This window comes from Hypanus sabinus, chromosome 2 (genome assembly GCF_030144855.1).
Source record: "Hypanus sabinus isolate sHypSab1 chromosome 2, sHypSab1.hap1, whole genome shotgun sequence".
Taxonomy (NCBI): Eukaryota; Metazoa; Chordata; class Chondrichthyes; order Myliobatiformes; family Dasyatidae; genus Hypanus; species Hypanus sabinus.
In genome coordinates, this window is record NC_082707.1 from 8,414,445 (window position 1) to 8,427,036 (window position 12,592).

Here is a 12,592-nt window from a genome sequence, read left to right on the forward strand (position 1 = left end):
AACACTAGCCTAATCACGGGGCAATCCTTACAACGACCGATTAATCCGCTATGTATTTGGACTGTGGGACAAAACCACAGCACCAAAGGAAGATTGTGCAGATCCCTTAGGTTAGTGTTAAACGGGTGGGTTGCTGGGCAGTGCAGATTGGTGGGTCAGAAGGGGCTGTTCCAAGCCCCCAAGCTGTAATTGCGTCATGCTAACTACTACATTACCGTGTGCTCTTCTCAGAGCTACCATCGGACACCAGGCTCAAGAACAGCTACTTCCCTTCAACCATTCAGTTCTTGAACTGACCTGTACAGCTGTAACCCTCCTAAGCAACAGAACACTACGGACCACCTCTTACACAACCGTGGACTTGTCTCTGGCTGTCCGATTTGCACTAATGTCTGGCTTTGCGTAGACTTTTTCTTCACAGACTTTAGTAATTTCTGCTCCATGTTGTCTATACCCAAGATACTGCAGCAAGCTTCTCACACTCACACCGTAGTTCTAAACATGACAAGGAATGGGTGGTGTGGTAACATACCAGTTATCAGTAGATTCCTGATGCTGAGTGTAAGGAGTTCGTACGTTCTCCCAGTGTGGGTTTCCTCTGTGTGCTCCCGTATGCTCACAGTCCAATGATGTACAGATTAGGGGTAGTGAGTTGTGGACGTGTAATGTTGGCGCCGGAACTGTGGTGACACTTGTGGGCTGCCCCCAGCACATCCTCAGACTGTGTTGGATATTGACACTAATGATACATAGAAACAAGCCTTTTGGCCCATCTAGTCCATGCTGAAACCATTTAAACTGCCTACTCCCACCGACCAGCACCAGGACCACAGCCCTCCATATCCCTACCATCCTTGTACCTATCCAAACTTCTCTTAAACATTGAAATTGAGCTCGTGTGCACCATGGGCTGGCAGCTCGGTCCACGCTCTCATGACCCTCTGAATAAGGAAGTTTCCCCTCATGTTCCCCTTAACCTTTTCAACTTTCACCTTTAACCCATGACCTCTAGTTGTAGTCACATCCAACCTCAGTGGGAAAAACACATCATGTATCGACATGGAAAAGAACAGAACTTTTTTGCCATTGCTCAAGTGGACAAGACTGTGGTGCTGCTCCAGTCCGTGCAGAGCATATGTATACAATGCCTGTGGTACAGCTTAATTAAAAGGATATTTGAGAAATAAAGATGAACTTTTATCCATCAAAAGTAACAGGTTAAAAAAGAGACCAGATTATTCCCCGCTCTCACCAGGACCCAATATAAGTGCAGCAAGATGTCATTTCCCGGAAGCTTCATGCCTCCTCTAACAAACAGCCACGCACGTTTGCCTTCTCAGTCACGTACTGAACCAGTTTCTCGGGTGCCGTTCACTCGGCTCCCTCTAAAAACCATCACCTCTCACTGTTTCTATATTTTACCAGTGGATGAACTGCACATCCCACATTATCTTCATTCTGCCAGGTCTTCGCCCACTCACCCAAGCTGTCCGTACCCAACAAAGCCACACTGCAACCTCCTCACAGCCCACACTCACACTGAAAACAACAGGAAACTTGGAAACATTACACAGCACAGGCTGGCTGAGCCACACCGCTAATGCAGAGCTGTCCCAGAGCACTGCGCCCTTACGCTCTACAGTGACAGACCTGTCCTCATTTCTACTGCACCCCGGCGTTCTACAGCGACAAACCTGTCCCCACCGGTAGCATACCCCAGTGTTATACAGTGACAGACCTGCCCCACCGGTAACGTACCCGGTGTTACACAGTGACAGACCCGTCCCCACCGGTACTGTACCCCATGTTATACAGTGACAGACCCGTCCCCACTGGTACCGTACCCCAGTGTTAATCAGTGACAGACCTGTCCCCACCGGTACCGTACCGCGGTGTTACACAGTGACAGACCCGTCCCCACCGGTACCGTACCCCATGTTATACAGTGACAGACCCGTCCCCACTGGTACCGTATCCCAGTGTTACACAGTGACAGACCAGTCCCCACCGGTACCATACCCCGGTGTTATACAGTGACGGACCCGTCCCCAACGGTACCATAACCCAGTGTTATACAGTGACAGACCCGTCCCCACCAGTACCGTACTCCAGTGTTACACAGTGACAGACCCGTCCCCACCGGTACTTTACCCCGGTGCTATACACATCCCTCCCAGTACTGTTTCCCAGTGTTGTACTGTGAGAGTTCTGGCCCCACTAGTCCTGTACCCAGTGTTATACAGTGACAGAGCCGTCCATACCAGTATTGCCTGTTGTTATAAAGATGTGTTGGCACTGGAAATGGTCCAGTCCTAGGAAGTTCACTAGAATGATTCCAGTCATTAGAGGGTCAGTGTATGAGGAGCATCTAATAGCTCTGGGCCTGTACTTGCAGATTCTAGAGAAATGAGGGGAATCGATTGAAACCGATTAAATATTGAAAGGCCTGGATAAGGTGAATGTGGAGAGGACGTTTCCTCTGGTGAGAGTCTAGGACCAGAGGCAACAGCATCAAGATAGAAAGACGACCCTCTCGAGCAGAGATGAGGCAGAATTTCTTTAGTCAGAGTGTGCTGAATCTGAGTCATTGCCATAGAGAGCTTGTGGATGGGCTGGAGATGGAGATCCCGGTGGATGGGCTGGAGAAGGAGATCCTGGTGGATGGGCTGGAGAAGGAGATCCTGGTGGATGGGCTGGAGAAGGAGAAGCTGGTGGATGGGCTGGAGAAGGAGAAGCTGGTGGATGGGCTGGAGAAGGAGAAGCTGGTGAATAGGCTGGAGAAAGAGATCCTGGTGGATGGGCTGGAGAAGGAGAAGCTGGTGGATGGGCTGGAGAAGGTGAAGCTGGTGGTTGGGCTGGAGAAGGAGAAGCTGGTGGATGGGCTGGAGAAGGAGAAGCTGGTGTTTGGGCTGGAGAAAGAGATCCTGGTGGATGGGCTGGAGAAGGAGAAGCTGGTGGATGGGCTGGAGAAGGAGAAGCTGGTGGACGGGCTGGAGAAAGAGAAGCTGGTGGATGGGCTGGAGAAGGAGAAGCTGGTGGATGGGCTGGAGAAGGAGAAGCTGGTGGTTGGGCTGGAGAAGGAGAAGCTGGTGGTTGGGCTGGAGAAGGAGAAGCTGGTGGATGGGCTGGAGAAAGAGATCCTGGTGGTTGGGCTGGAGGAGAAGCTGGTGGATGGGCTGGAGAAGGAGAAGCTGGTGGATGGGCTGGAGAAGGAGAAGCTGGTGGTTGGGCTGGAGAAGGAGAAGCTGGTGGATGGGCTGGAGAAGGAGAAGCTGGTGGTTGGCCAGGAGAAGGAGAAGCTGGTAGATGGGCCGAAGGTTTAGGGGAACAGACCTGGGTGCAGACCGTGCTGCATAACTGTGAGCGATTGTCTTGAATGTTTCTCTTGCAATTGCAAGACCCTGTTGGACGTTGATAAAGTGAGATGCCACAGGCCTGTTTCCCTTGTTTGGTGGTAAGACAGGCGATGAGGCAGCAGTGTGGCCTCGTCTGTAGCAAGGACTAGGCTTCAAGCTGTGGGCTTGCCTGCTACTGCAGTCCAGGTGAGAAGACACTGCAGTATAGCGTGGTGTCTGAGCTTGGTTGGGAACTGTCCTCTCCCAACAGTACCACCCTCCAGTGGTTGACCAGTGGAATGACAGGCTGAGTTGCAGGCCGTATTGTCGGGAGCTGTACGATCAATTTACATTTCACTCAAGGAAAACTCACGTGTTTTCTTGCATAGCGATGTGTGTGGTGTCTTTCTCTAGCTATTCTGAATGTACATTATGTGCTTTGGCCAAAGAGGAATACTGTCTTGATTGATTGCATCCATGTATGCTTGAATGATAATTAAGCAGGATTTGATTTGGTTTGCAGGAAGACAGACCTGGACTCGCGCTGGAATCGACCCTGGCACCTGATAGGTTAACTCATCGGCGGTGGAGATACTCTTGGGCAGGAGGTACGGGTAGGACAGAGGTCGGTACTTGGCCTTGACAATCTGTTAGGAGAGGGAACATCAAGAAAACATCACTGAGGTCAGATTGCAGAGGACGGGAGGGTCCAACAGCTCTGCACACACACAACACACCCTCAGCCCACCAACGTGCAGTGTCAGCTCTCTCCTGGTTTACAAAGTCAGAGATTTACATCCTACCTGAGATGACCTACCTGAGATGAAATCCAGAGCAACACACTCAAAATACTGGAGGAGCTGGACTTTGCTCCATAGATGCTGCCTGGCCTGCTGAGTTCCTCCAGCATTTTGAGAGGAAGGTGTGAGACAGGAGACAGGTGGGGTGTACAGACACAGGCTCAATGGTTTGAAAAAGCTGAGGAAAATCACAGGCAGATGGAACTGTGTGAGAGGGAATGGTTTTGATGGGTAAGGTTGATGGAACGGTGCAGGAGAGAATGGTTTGGAGGGTAAAGTTGATGGAACTGTGCAGGAGGGAATGGTTTGCAGGGTGAGGTTGATGGAATGGTGCAGGAGGGAATGGTTTGGAGGGTGAGGTTGATGGAATGGTGCAGGAGGGAATGGTTTAGAGGGTAAGGTTGATGGAATGGTGCAGGAGGGAATGGTTTGGATGGGTAAGGTTGATGAAACTGTGTAGGAGGGAATGGTTTAAAGGGTAAGGTTGACGGAACGGTGCAGGAGGGAACGGTTTGGAAGGCGAGGTTGATGAAACTGTGTAGGAGGGAATGGTTTAAAGGGTAAGGTTGACGGAACGGTGCAGGAGGGAACGGTTTGGAGGGCGAGGTTGATGGAACTGTGCAGGAGGGAATGGTTTGGAGGGTAAAGTTGATGGAACTGTATAGGAGGGAATGGTTTGGAGGGTAAGGTGGATGGAACTGTGCAGGAGGGAATGGTTTGGAGGGTAAGGTTGATGGAACTGTACAGGAGGGAACGGTTTGGAGGGTAAGGTTGATGGAACTGTGTAGGAGGGAACGGTTTGGAGGGTAAGGTTGATGGAACTGTGTAGGAGGGAACGGTTTGGAGGGTAAGGTTGATGGAACTGTGCAGGAGGGAACGGTTTGGAGGGTAAGGTGGATGGAACTATTCAGGAGGGAATGGTTTGGAGGGTAAAGTTGATGGAACTGCATAGGAGGGAATGGTTTGGAGGATGAGGTTGATGGAACTGTGCAGGAGGGAATGGTTTGGAGGGTGAGGTTGATGGAACTGTGCAGGAGGGAACGGTTTGGAGGGTAAAGTTGATGGAACTGTATAGGAGGGAATGGTTTGGAGGGTGAGGTTGTTGGAACTGTGCAGGAGGGAACGGTTTGGAGGGTGAGGCTGATGGAACTGTGCAGGAGGGAACAGTTTGGAGGGTAAGGTTGATGGAACTGTGTAGGAGGGAACGGATTGGAGGGTAAGGTTGATGGAACTGTGTTTGGAGGGAATGGTTTGGAGGATAAGGTTGATGGAACTGTGCAGGAGGGAATGGTTTTGATGGGTAAGGTTGATGGAACGGTGCAGGAGAGAATGGTTTGGAGGGTAAAGTTGATGGAACTGTGCAGGAGGGAATGGTTTGCAGGGTGAGGTTGATGGAATGGTGCAGGAGGGAATGGTTTGGAGGGTGAGGTTGATGGAATGGTGCAGGAGGGAATGGTTTAGAGGGTAAGGTTGATGGAATGGTGCAGGAGGGAATGGTTTGGATGGGTAAGGTTGATGGAACTGTGTAGGAGGGAATGGTTTAAAGGGTAAGGTTGACGGAACGGTGCAGGAGGGAACGGTTTGGAGGGCGAGGTTGATGGAACTGTGCAGGAGGGAACGGTTTGGAGGGTAAAGTTGATGGAACTGTGCAGGAGGGAATGGTTTGGAGGGTGAGGTTGATGGAACTGTGCAGGAGGGAATGGTTTAGAGGGTAAGGTTGATGGAACTGTACAGGAGGGAATGGTTTGGAGGGTAAAGTTGATGGAACTGTGCAGGAGGGAATGGTTTGGAGGGTAAAGTTGATGGAACTGTATAGGAGGGAATGGTTTGGAGGGTAAGGTGGATGGAACTGTGCAGGAGGGAATGGTTTGGAGGGTAAGGTTGATGGAACTGTACAGGAGGGAACGGTTTGGAGGGTAAGGTTGATGGAACTGTGTAGGAGGGAACAGTTTGGAGGGTAAGGTTGATGGAACTGTGCAGGAGGGAACGGTTTGGAGGGTAAGGTGGATGGAACTATTCAGGAGGGAATGGTTTGGAGGGTAAAGTTGATGGAACTGTATAGGAGGGAATGGTTTGGAGGATGAGGTTGATGGAACTGTGCAGGAGGGAATGGTTTGGAGGGTGAGGTTGATGGAACTGTGCAGGAGGGAACGGTTTGGAGGGTAAAGTTGATGGAACTGTATAGGAGGGAATGGTTTGGAGGGTGAGGTTGTTGGAACTGTGCAGGAGGGAACGGTTTGGAGGGTGAGGCTGATGGAACTGTGCAGGAGGGAACGGTTTGGAGGGTGAGGCTGATGGAACTGTGTAGGTGGGAACGGCTTGGAGGGTAAGGTTGATGGAACTGTGTAGGAGGGAATGGTTTGGAGGATAAGGTTGATGGAACTGTGCAGGAGGGAATGGTTTGGAGGATAAGGTTGATGGAACTGTGCAGGAGGGAATGGTTTGGAGGGTAAGGTTGATGGAACTGTGTAGGAGGGAACGGTTTGGAGGTTAAGGTTGATGGAACTGTGTAGGAGGGAATGGTTTGGAGGATAAGGTTGATGGAACTGTGCAGGAGGGAATGGTTTGGAGGGTGAGGTTGATGGAACTGTGCAGGAGGGAACGGTTTGGAGGGTAAGGTTGATGGAACTGTGTAGGAGGGAACGGTTTGGAGGGTAAGGTTGATGGAACTGTGCAGGAGGGAACGGTTTGGAGGGTAAGGTGGATGGAACTATTCAGGAGGGAATGGTTTGGAGGGTAAAGTTGATGGAACTGTATAGGAGGGAATGGTTTGGAGGATGAGGTTGGTGGAACTGTGCAGGAGGGAACGGTTTGGAGGGTAAAGTTGTTGAAACTGTATAGGAGGGAATGGTTTGGAGGGTAAGGTTGATGGAACTGTATAGGAGGGAATGGTTTGGAGGGTAAAGTTGATGGAACTGTATAGGAGGGAATGGTTTGGAGGATGAGGTTGATGGAACTGTGCAGGAGGGAATGGTTTGGAGGGTGAGGTTGATGGAACTGTGCAGGAGGGAATGGTTTGGAGGGTGAAGTTGATGGAACTGTATAGGAGGGAATGGTTTGGAGGATGAGGTTGATGGAACTGTGCAGGAGGGAATGGTTTGGAGGGTGAGGTTGATGGAACTGTGCAGGAGGGAATGGTTTGGAGGGTGAGGTTGATGGAACTGTGCAGGAGGGAACGGTTTGGAGGGTAAAGTTGATGGAACTGTATAGGAGGGAATGGTTTGGAGGGTGAGGTTGTTGGAACTGTGCAGGAGGGAACGGTTTGGAGGGTGAGGCTGATGGAACTGTGCAGGAGGGAACGGTTTGGAGGGTAAGGTTGATGGAACTGTGTAGGAGGGAATGGTTTGGAGGATAAGGTTGATGGAACTGTGCAGGAGGGAATGGTTTGGAGGGTGAGGTTGATGGAACTGTGCAGGAGGGAACGGTTTGGAGGGTAAGGTTGATGGAACTGTGCAGGAGGGAACGGTTTGGGTGGGTAAAGTTGAGATAAGCACTGGAAGGTGATGAGTAGAACCAGATACAGGGAGGGATTATGGATGGGGTGGTGAGAGGGGGAGGGGTTATTCTCAGTAACTAGATGTTCGAGGGAGACACTGAGTAAATGGATAAGAGGTGAGCTATAGAGAATTAAGAGGGGTAAGGAACGAGAAAGAGAGATGCTCCGAGTGGTATCATGGGGGAGGAAGAAAGACCTTGAGTGGTCTCGTAAAGGGAGGAGGGACCGAGTCCCTGGGTGGGGTGACAGGCCCTGAGTGGACTAGGTAACAGAGGAAGGAAGAGACAGGGAAGACTCTGAGCGGATGCATAATGGATTCAGCACATTAGCACAAATAGCACATATGGCTACGATTTCAGAAAAAGAAGTCACAAAGAGAAAAGTAATATCGCCCAAGTCCCTAAGTGTATGACTGTAGATAGTCCTCCTCCAGCTTGTTCTTTCACCAAACAAACACCAGAGGGGAGGGAGTTTGTCTCTGTGTGAGGTTTACAGGGGTGGTGAATTTGTCAGCTTGGGTGGATGTGTGGAAGTGGATCTGAAATACGAAGTGTGGGAGAAGATAGGTTACCGGAAATGGGATGAACTGTGTTAAAACCACAGGATGTTACTGAGCTTGGGGTGACGGGGAGGAATTATTTGTAAAGATTCAGTCTATGACATCACTTCCTCCCACAGCTGCCCCTAGCCCCCTCCCACCTGAGGTTGAGGGTGATGGCTGGGCCCCACTGAGGTATTTTTTGGTACCCACCCTGAGGCTTCAGTGGGTGCCGCTCGTCATCTAACCCTCACAGGCTGATGCCCAATGTCCCTGGGGTCTCCTGGGTCGGTGGGAGCTCTCTCCACTCTCCTTCACCCTGAGGCGGATGAGGAGCTGGAGGTGGGGTGCAGGAGCTGCTGCCCTTCAGTGCTCACTCAGCGCTGCCACCTGCTGCTCGCTCAGTGGAAGAACATGCTAGACACTCAGGTAGTTTGACGATATTAGTTTTTTCTTTGTGACTATGTTTTTTTCTGAAATTGAAACCACTTGTGCAATTTGTGCTATGTGCCGTGTGCTCTGTGCTGCTGTAATGTGTTTCACCCCACCCCACCCCAGGAGGAACGCTGTTTCATTTGGCTTTATTCATCCATGGTTAACGATAATTGAACTTGCTCCCCTGAGAACTGGTCCTAGCAGCCTCCCCCTGTCCTGCGGTGCCCGTGGGGGTGGGGTCACCTTGGTAAAGTTCCAGCGCTGGATGAAGTGCCGAGCCACGTTGCGGGCAGCCCTCCCATGGACCACTGAAGCGATGTCGTGCCAGGGCATCCGGGGCGTGGTGTAGCGGTCGATGAAGTCTGCAGGGAGACCAGACCGAGATGGACAACAATGGCGTTAGAAGTAGAGGAAGGGTTGAGTGGCCACGCGCGTTCCTCAACTGGCCCCATCTCCCAGGAGCACCAGTGATCCAATTCCCCTCACAGTCTCCCAGGCCCAGTAACCCAGTGATCAGGAACCCAACAGCCCAGGAACCTAACCAAGCTGGTAACAAGACCATAAGACATAGAAGCAGAATTAGGCTGTTTGCCCCTTTGAGTCTACTCCATCATGGCTGACTTATTATCCCTCTCCTGCCTTCTCCCTGAAACCTTTGATGCCCTCATTAATCAAGACCTCATGACTGACCTCCGCTTTAAATACGTTAGTCAGTGACCTGGCCTACATAGCCATCCGTGGCAATGAATTCCACAGATTTGCCTCTGTCTGCAGAAACTCCTCCTCATTTCTATTCTAGATGGACACCACTCAATTCTGTGGTTGTGCCCCTTTAAGATGTTGCTGGTGAAGCAGCGATGACCTACTGACAGCAAACAAAACTATTAACAACTTTATAAATCACACTTTTTCCTCAAAATCAATAGCCCATAACTCCCCTCTGAGAGCTGAGTTTTTGAACTGCCTGTACGACCTTGACATTTTTGCGGTGTGAACTGAAGGTGCAGGATTGTTGTGGTGTGTTACGTCAGGTTAAGGCAGCAGGGCATGGGCCAAGAGTGGGGAATGAGTCAATGCTTGGTCATTGCTGGCCTGGACATGGAGGTGATTCGAAGTGGCAGAGCTGAGGTGAGGCAGAGTCGATGTGGTGGGGCCCAGGCCCGAGGGTGAGGAAGGACTCGCTGTTTGGCTGATTTAAGTGCCAGGTCAATTGGAAAGGCTGGGTACAGGTTGAATCGAGGCGGGCCTGATAGCGTACTGAAGCGGCAGGGCCCGGGTCTGAGAGAGAGGGACGACCCACTCTTTGGCCAGTTTAAGTGCCAGGCCATGTTGAAAAGGTTGGGCTGTCGGGGCCAGAGAAGAGGGACGAGCCAATGTTCAGCTCGCTTCTCCGCAAAGTTTACTCATCTCCGCGTCGAACTGACCTGCAACTAACTTAATCAGCTGTGACTGGCTTCATGGCTCTGGACTCACTTTCGTGAACTTCAGTTCTGAATACCATTTGCTTATTTTTGTTGTTTGCAAGATTTTTTGTCTGGACTTTGGGTGTGTTACAGCCCTTTTTTTTAAAGATCGGTCCTGTTGGGTTTCTTTGTTTTGTGCCTGTAAGGAGACCAGTCTCAACGTTGTACAAAGTATTACACAGTACTTTGATAAAAAATGTACTTTGAATATTGTTCCCAGACTCCCTGACTATAGGAAACATCCTCTCTATATCCACTCTATCTGCGTCCTCTGGTCCTAGACTCTCCCACTATAGGAAACATCCTCTCCACATCCACTCTATCTGCGTCCCCTGGTCCCAGACTCCCCCACTATAGGAAACATCCTCTCCACATCCACTCTATCTGTGTCCTCTGGTCCCAGACTCCCCCACTATAGGAAACATCCTCTCTATATCCACTCTATCTGTGTCCTCGGGTCCTAGACTCCCCCACTATAGGAAACATCCTCTCTATATCCACTCTATCTGTGTCCTCGGGTCCTAGATTCCCCACTATAGGAAACATCCTCTTCACATCCACTCTATCTGTGTCCTCTGGTCCCAGACTCCCCCACTATAGGAAACATCCTCTCCACATCCACTCTATCTGTGTCCTCTGGTCCCAGACTCCCCCACTATAGGAAACATCCTCTCTATATCCACTCTATCTGTGTCCTCGGGTCCTAGACTCCCCCACTATAGGAAACATCCTCTCTATATCCACTAACTGTGTCCTCGGGTCCTAGACTCCCCACTATAGGAAACATCCTTTTCACATCCACTCTATCTGTGTCCTCTGGTCCCAGACTCCCCCACTATAGGAAACATCCTCTCCACATCCACTCTATCTGTGTCCTCTGATCCTAGACTCCCCCACTATAGGAAACATCCTCTCCACATCCACTCTATCTGTGTCCTCTGGTCCCAGACTCCCCCACTATAGGAAACATCCTCTCTATATCCACTCTACCTGTGTCCTCGGGTCCTAGACTCCCCCACTATAGGAAACATCCTCTCTATATCCACTCTAACTGTGTCCTCGGGTCCTAGACTCCCCACTATAGGAAACATCCTTTTCACATCCACTCTATCTGTGTCCTCTGGTCCCAGACTCCCCCACTATAGGAAACATCCTCTCTATATCCACTCTATCTGTGTCCTCGGGTCCTAGACTCCCCCACTATAGGAAACATCCTCTCTATATCCACTCTAACTGTGTCCTCGGGTCCTAGACTCCCCACTATAGGAAACATCCTTTTCACATCCACTCTATCTGTGTCCTCTGGTCCCAGACTCCCCCACTATAGGAAACATCCTCTCCACATCCACTCTAGCTGTGTCCTCTGATCCTAGACTCCCCCACTATAGGAAACATCCTCTCCACATCCACTCTATCTGTGTCCTCTGGTCCCAGACTCCCCCACTATAGGAAACATCCTCTCTATATCCACTCTATCTGTGTCCTCGGGTCCTAGACTCCCCCACTATAGGAAACATCCTCTCTATATCCACTCTAACTGTGTCCTCGGGTCCTAGACTCCCCACTATAGGAAACATCCTTTTCACATCCACTCTATCTGTGTCCTCTGGTCCCAGACTCCCCCACTATAGGAAACATCCTCTTCACATCCACTCTATCTGTGTCCTCGGGTCCTAGACTCCCCCACTATAGGATACATCCTCTTCACATCCACTCTATCTGTGTCGTCTGGTCCTAGACTCCCGCACTATAGGAAACATCCTCTCTATATCCACTCTATCTGCGTCCTCTGGTCCCAGACTCCCCCACTATAGGAAACATCCTCTCCACATCTACTCTATCTGTGTCCTCTGGTCCCAGACTCCCCCACTATAGGAAACATCCTCTTCACATCCACTCTATCTGTGTCCTCTGGTCCCAGACACCCCCACTATAGGAAACATCCTCTCTATATCCACTCTATCTGCGTCCTCTGGTCCTACACTCCCCCACTATAGGAAGCATCCTCTCCACATCCACTTTATCTGCGTCCTCTGGTCCTAGACTCCCCACTATAGGAAACATCCCCTCCACATCCACTCTAACTGCGTCCTCTGGTCCTAGACTCCCCCACTATAGGAAACATCCTCTTCACATCCACTCTATCTATGTCCTCGGGTCCCAGACTCCCCCACTATAGGAAACATCCTCTTCACATCCACTCTATCTGTGTCCTCTGGTCCTAGACTCTCCCACTATAGGAAACATCCTCTTCACATCCACTCTATCTGTGACCTCGGGTCCCAGACTCCCCCACTATAGGATACATCCTCTTCACATCCCCTCTATCTGTGCCCTCTGGTCCTAGACTCCCCACTATAGGAAACATCCACTCCACATCCACTCTATCTGTGTCCTCTGGTCCCAGACTCCCCCACTATAGGAAACATCCTCTCTATATCCACTCTATCTGTGTCCTCTGGTCCTAGACTCCCCCACTATAGGAAACATCCTCTTCACATCCACTCTATCTGTGTCCTCTGGTC

The 12,592-nt window shown here is 50.6% G+C and overlaps 1 protein-coding gene across 1 annotated transcript in view; it reads right to left on the reverse strand.

Moving 5' to 3' along the window:
* The window catches only part of LOC132406291 (phospholipase D1-like), a 196,458-nt gene that overhangs the window by 47,384 nt on the left and 136,482 nt on the right, over window positions 1–12,592 (reverse strand). Inside the window, 2 exon segments of the mRNA XM_059991739.1 lie at window positions 3,869–3,982; window positions 8,848–8,966. Of these exon segments, the coding sequence (XP_059847722.1) occupies window positions 3,869–3,982; window positions 8,848–8,966 (233 nt within the window).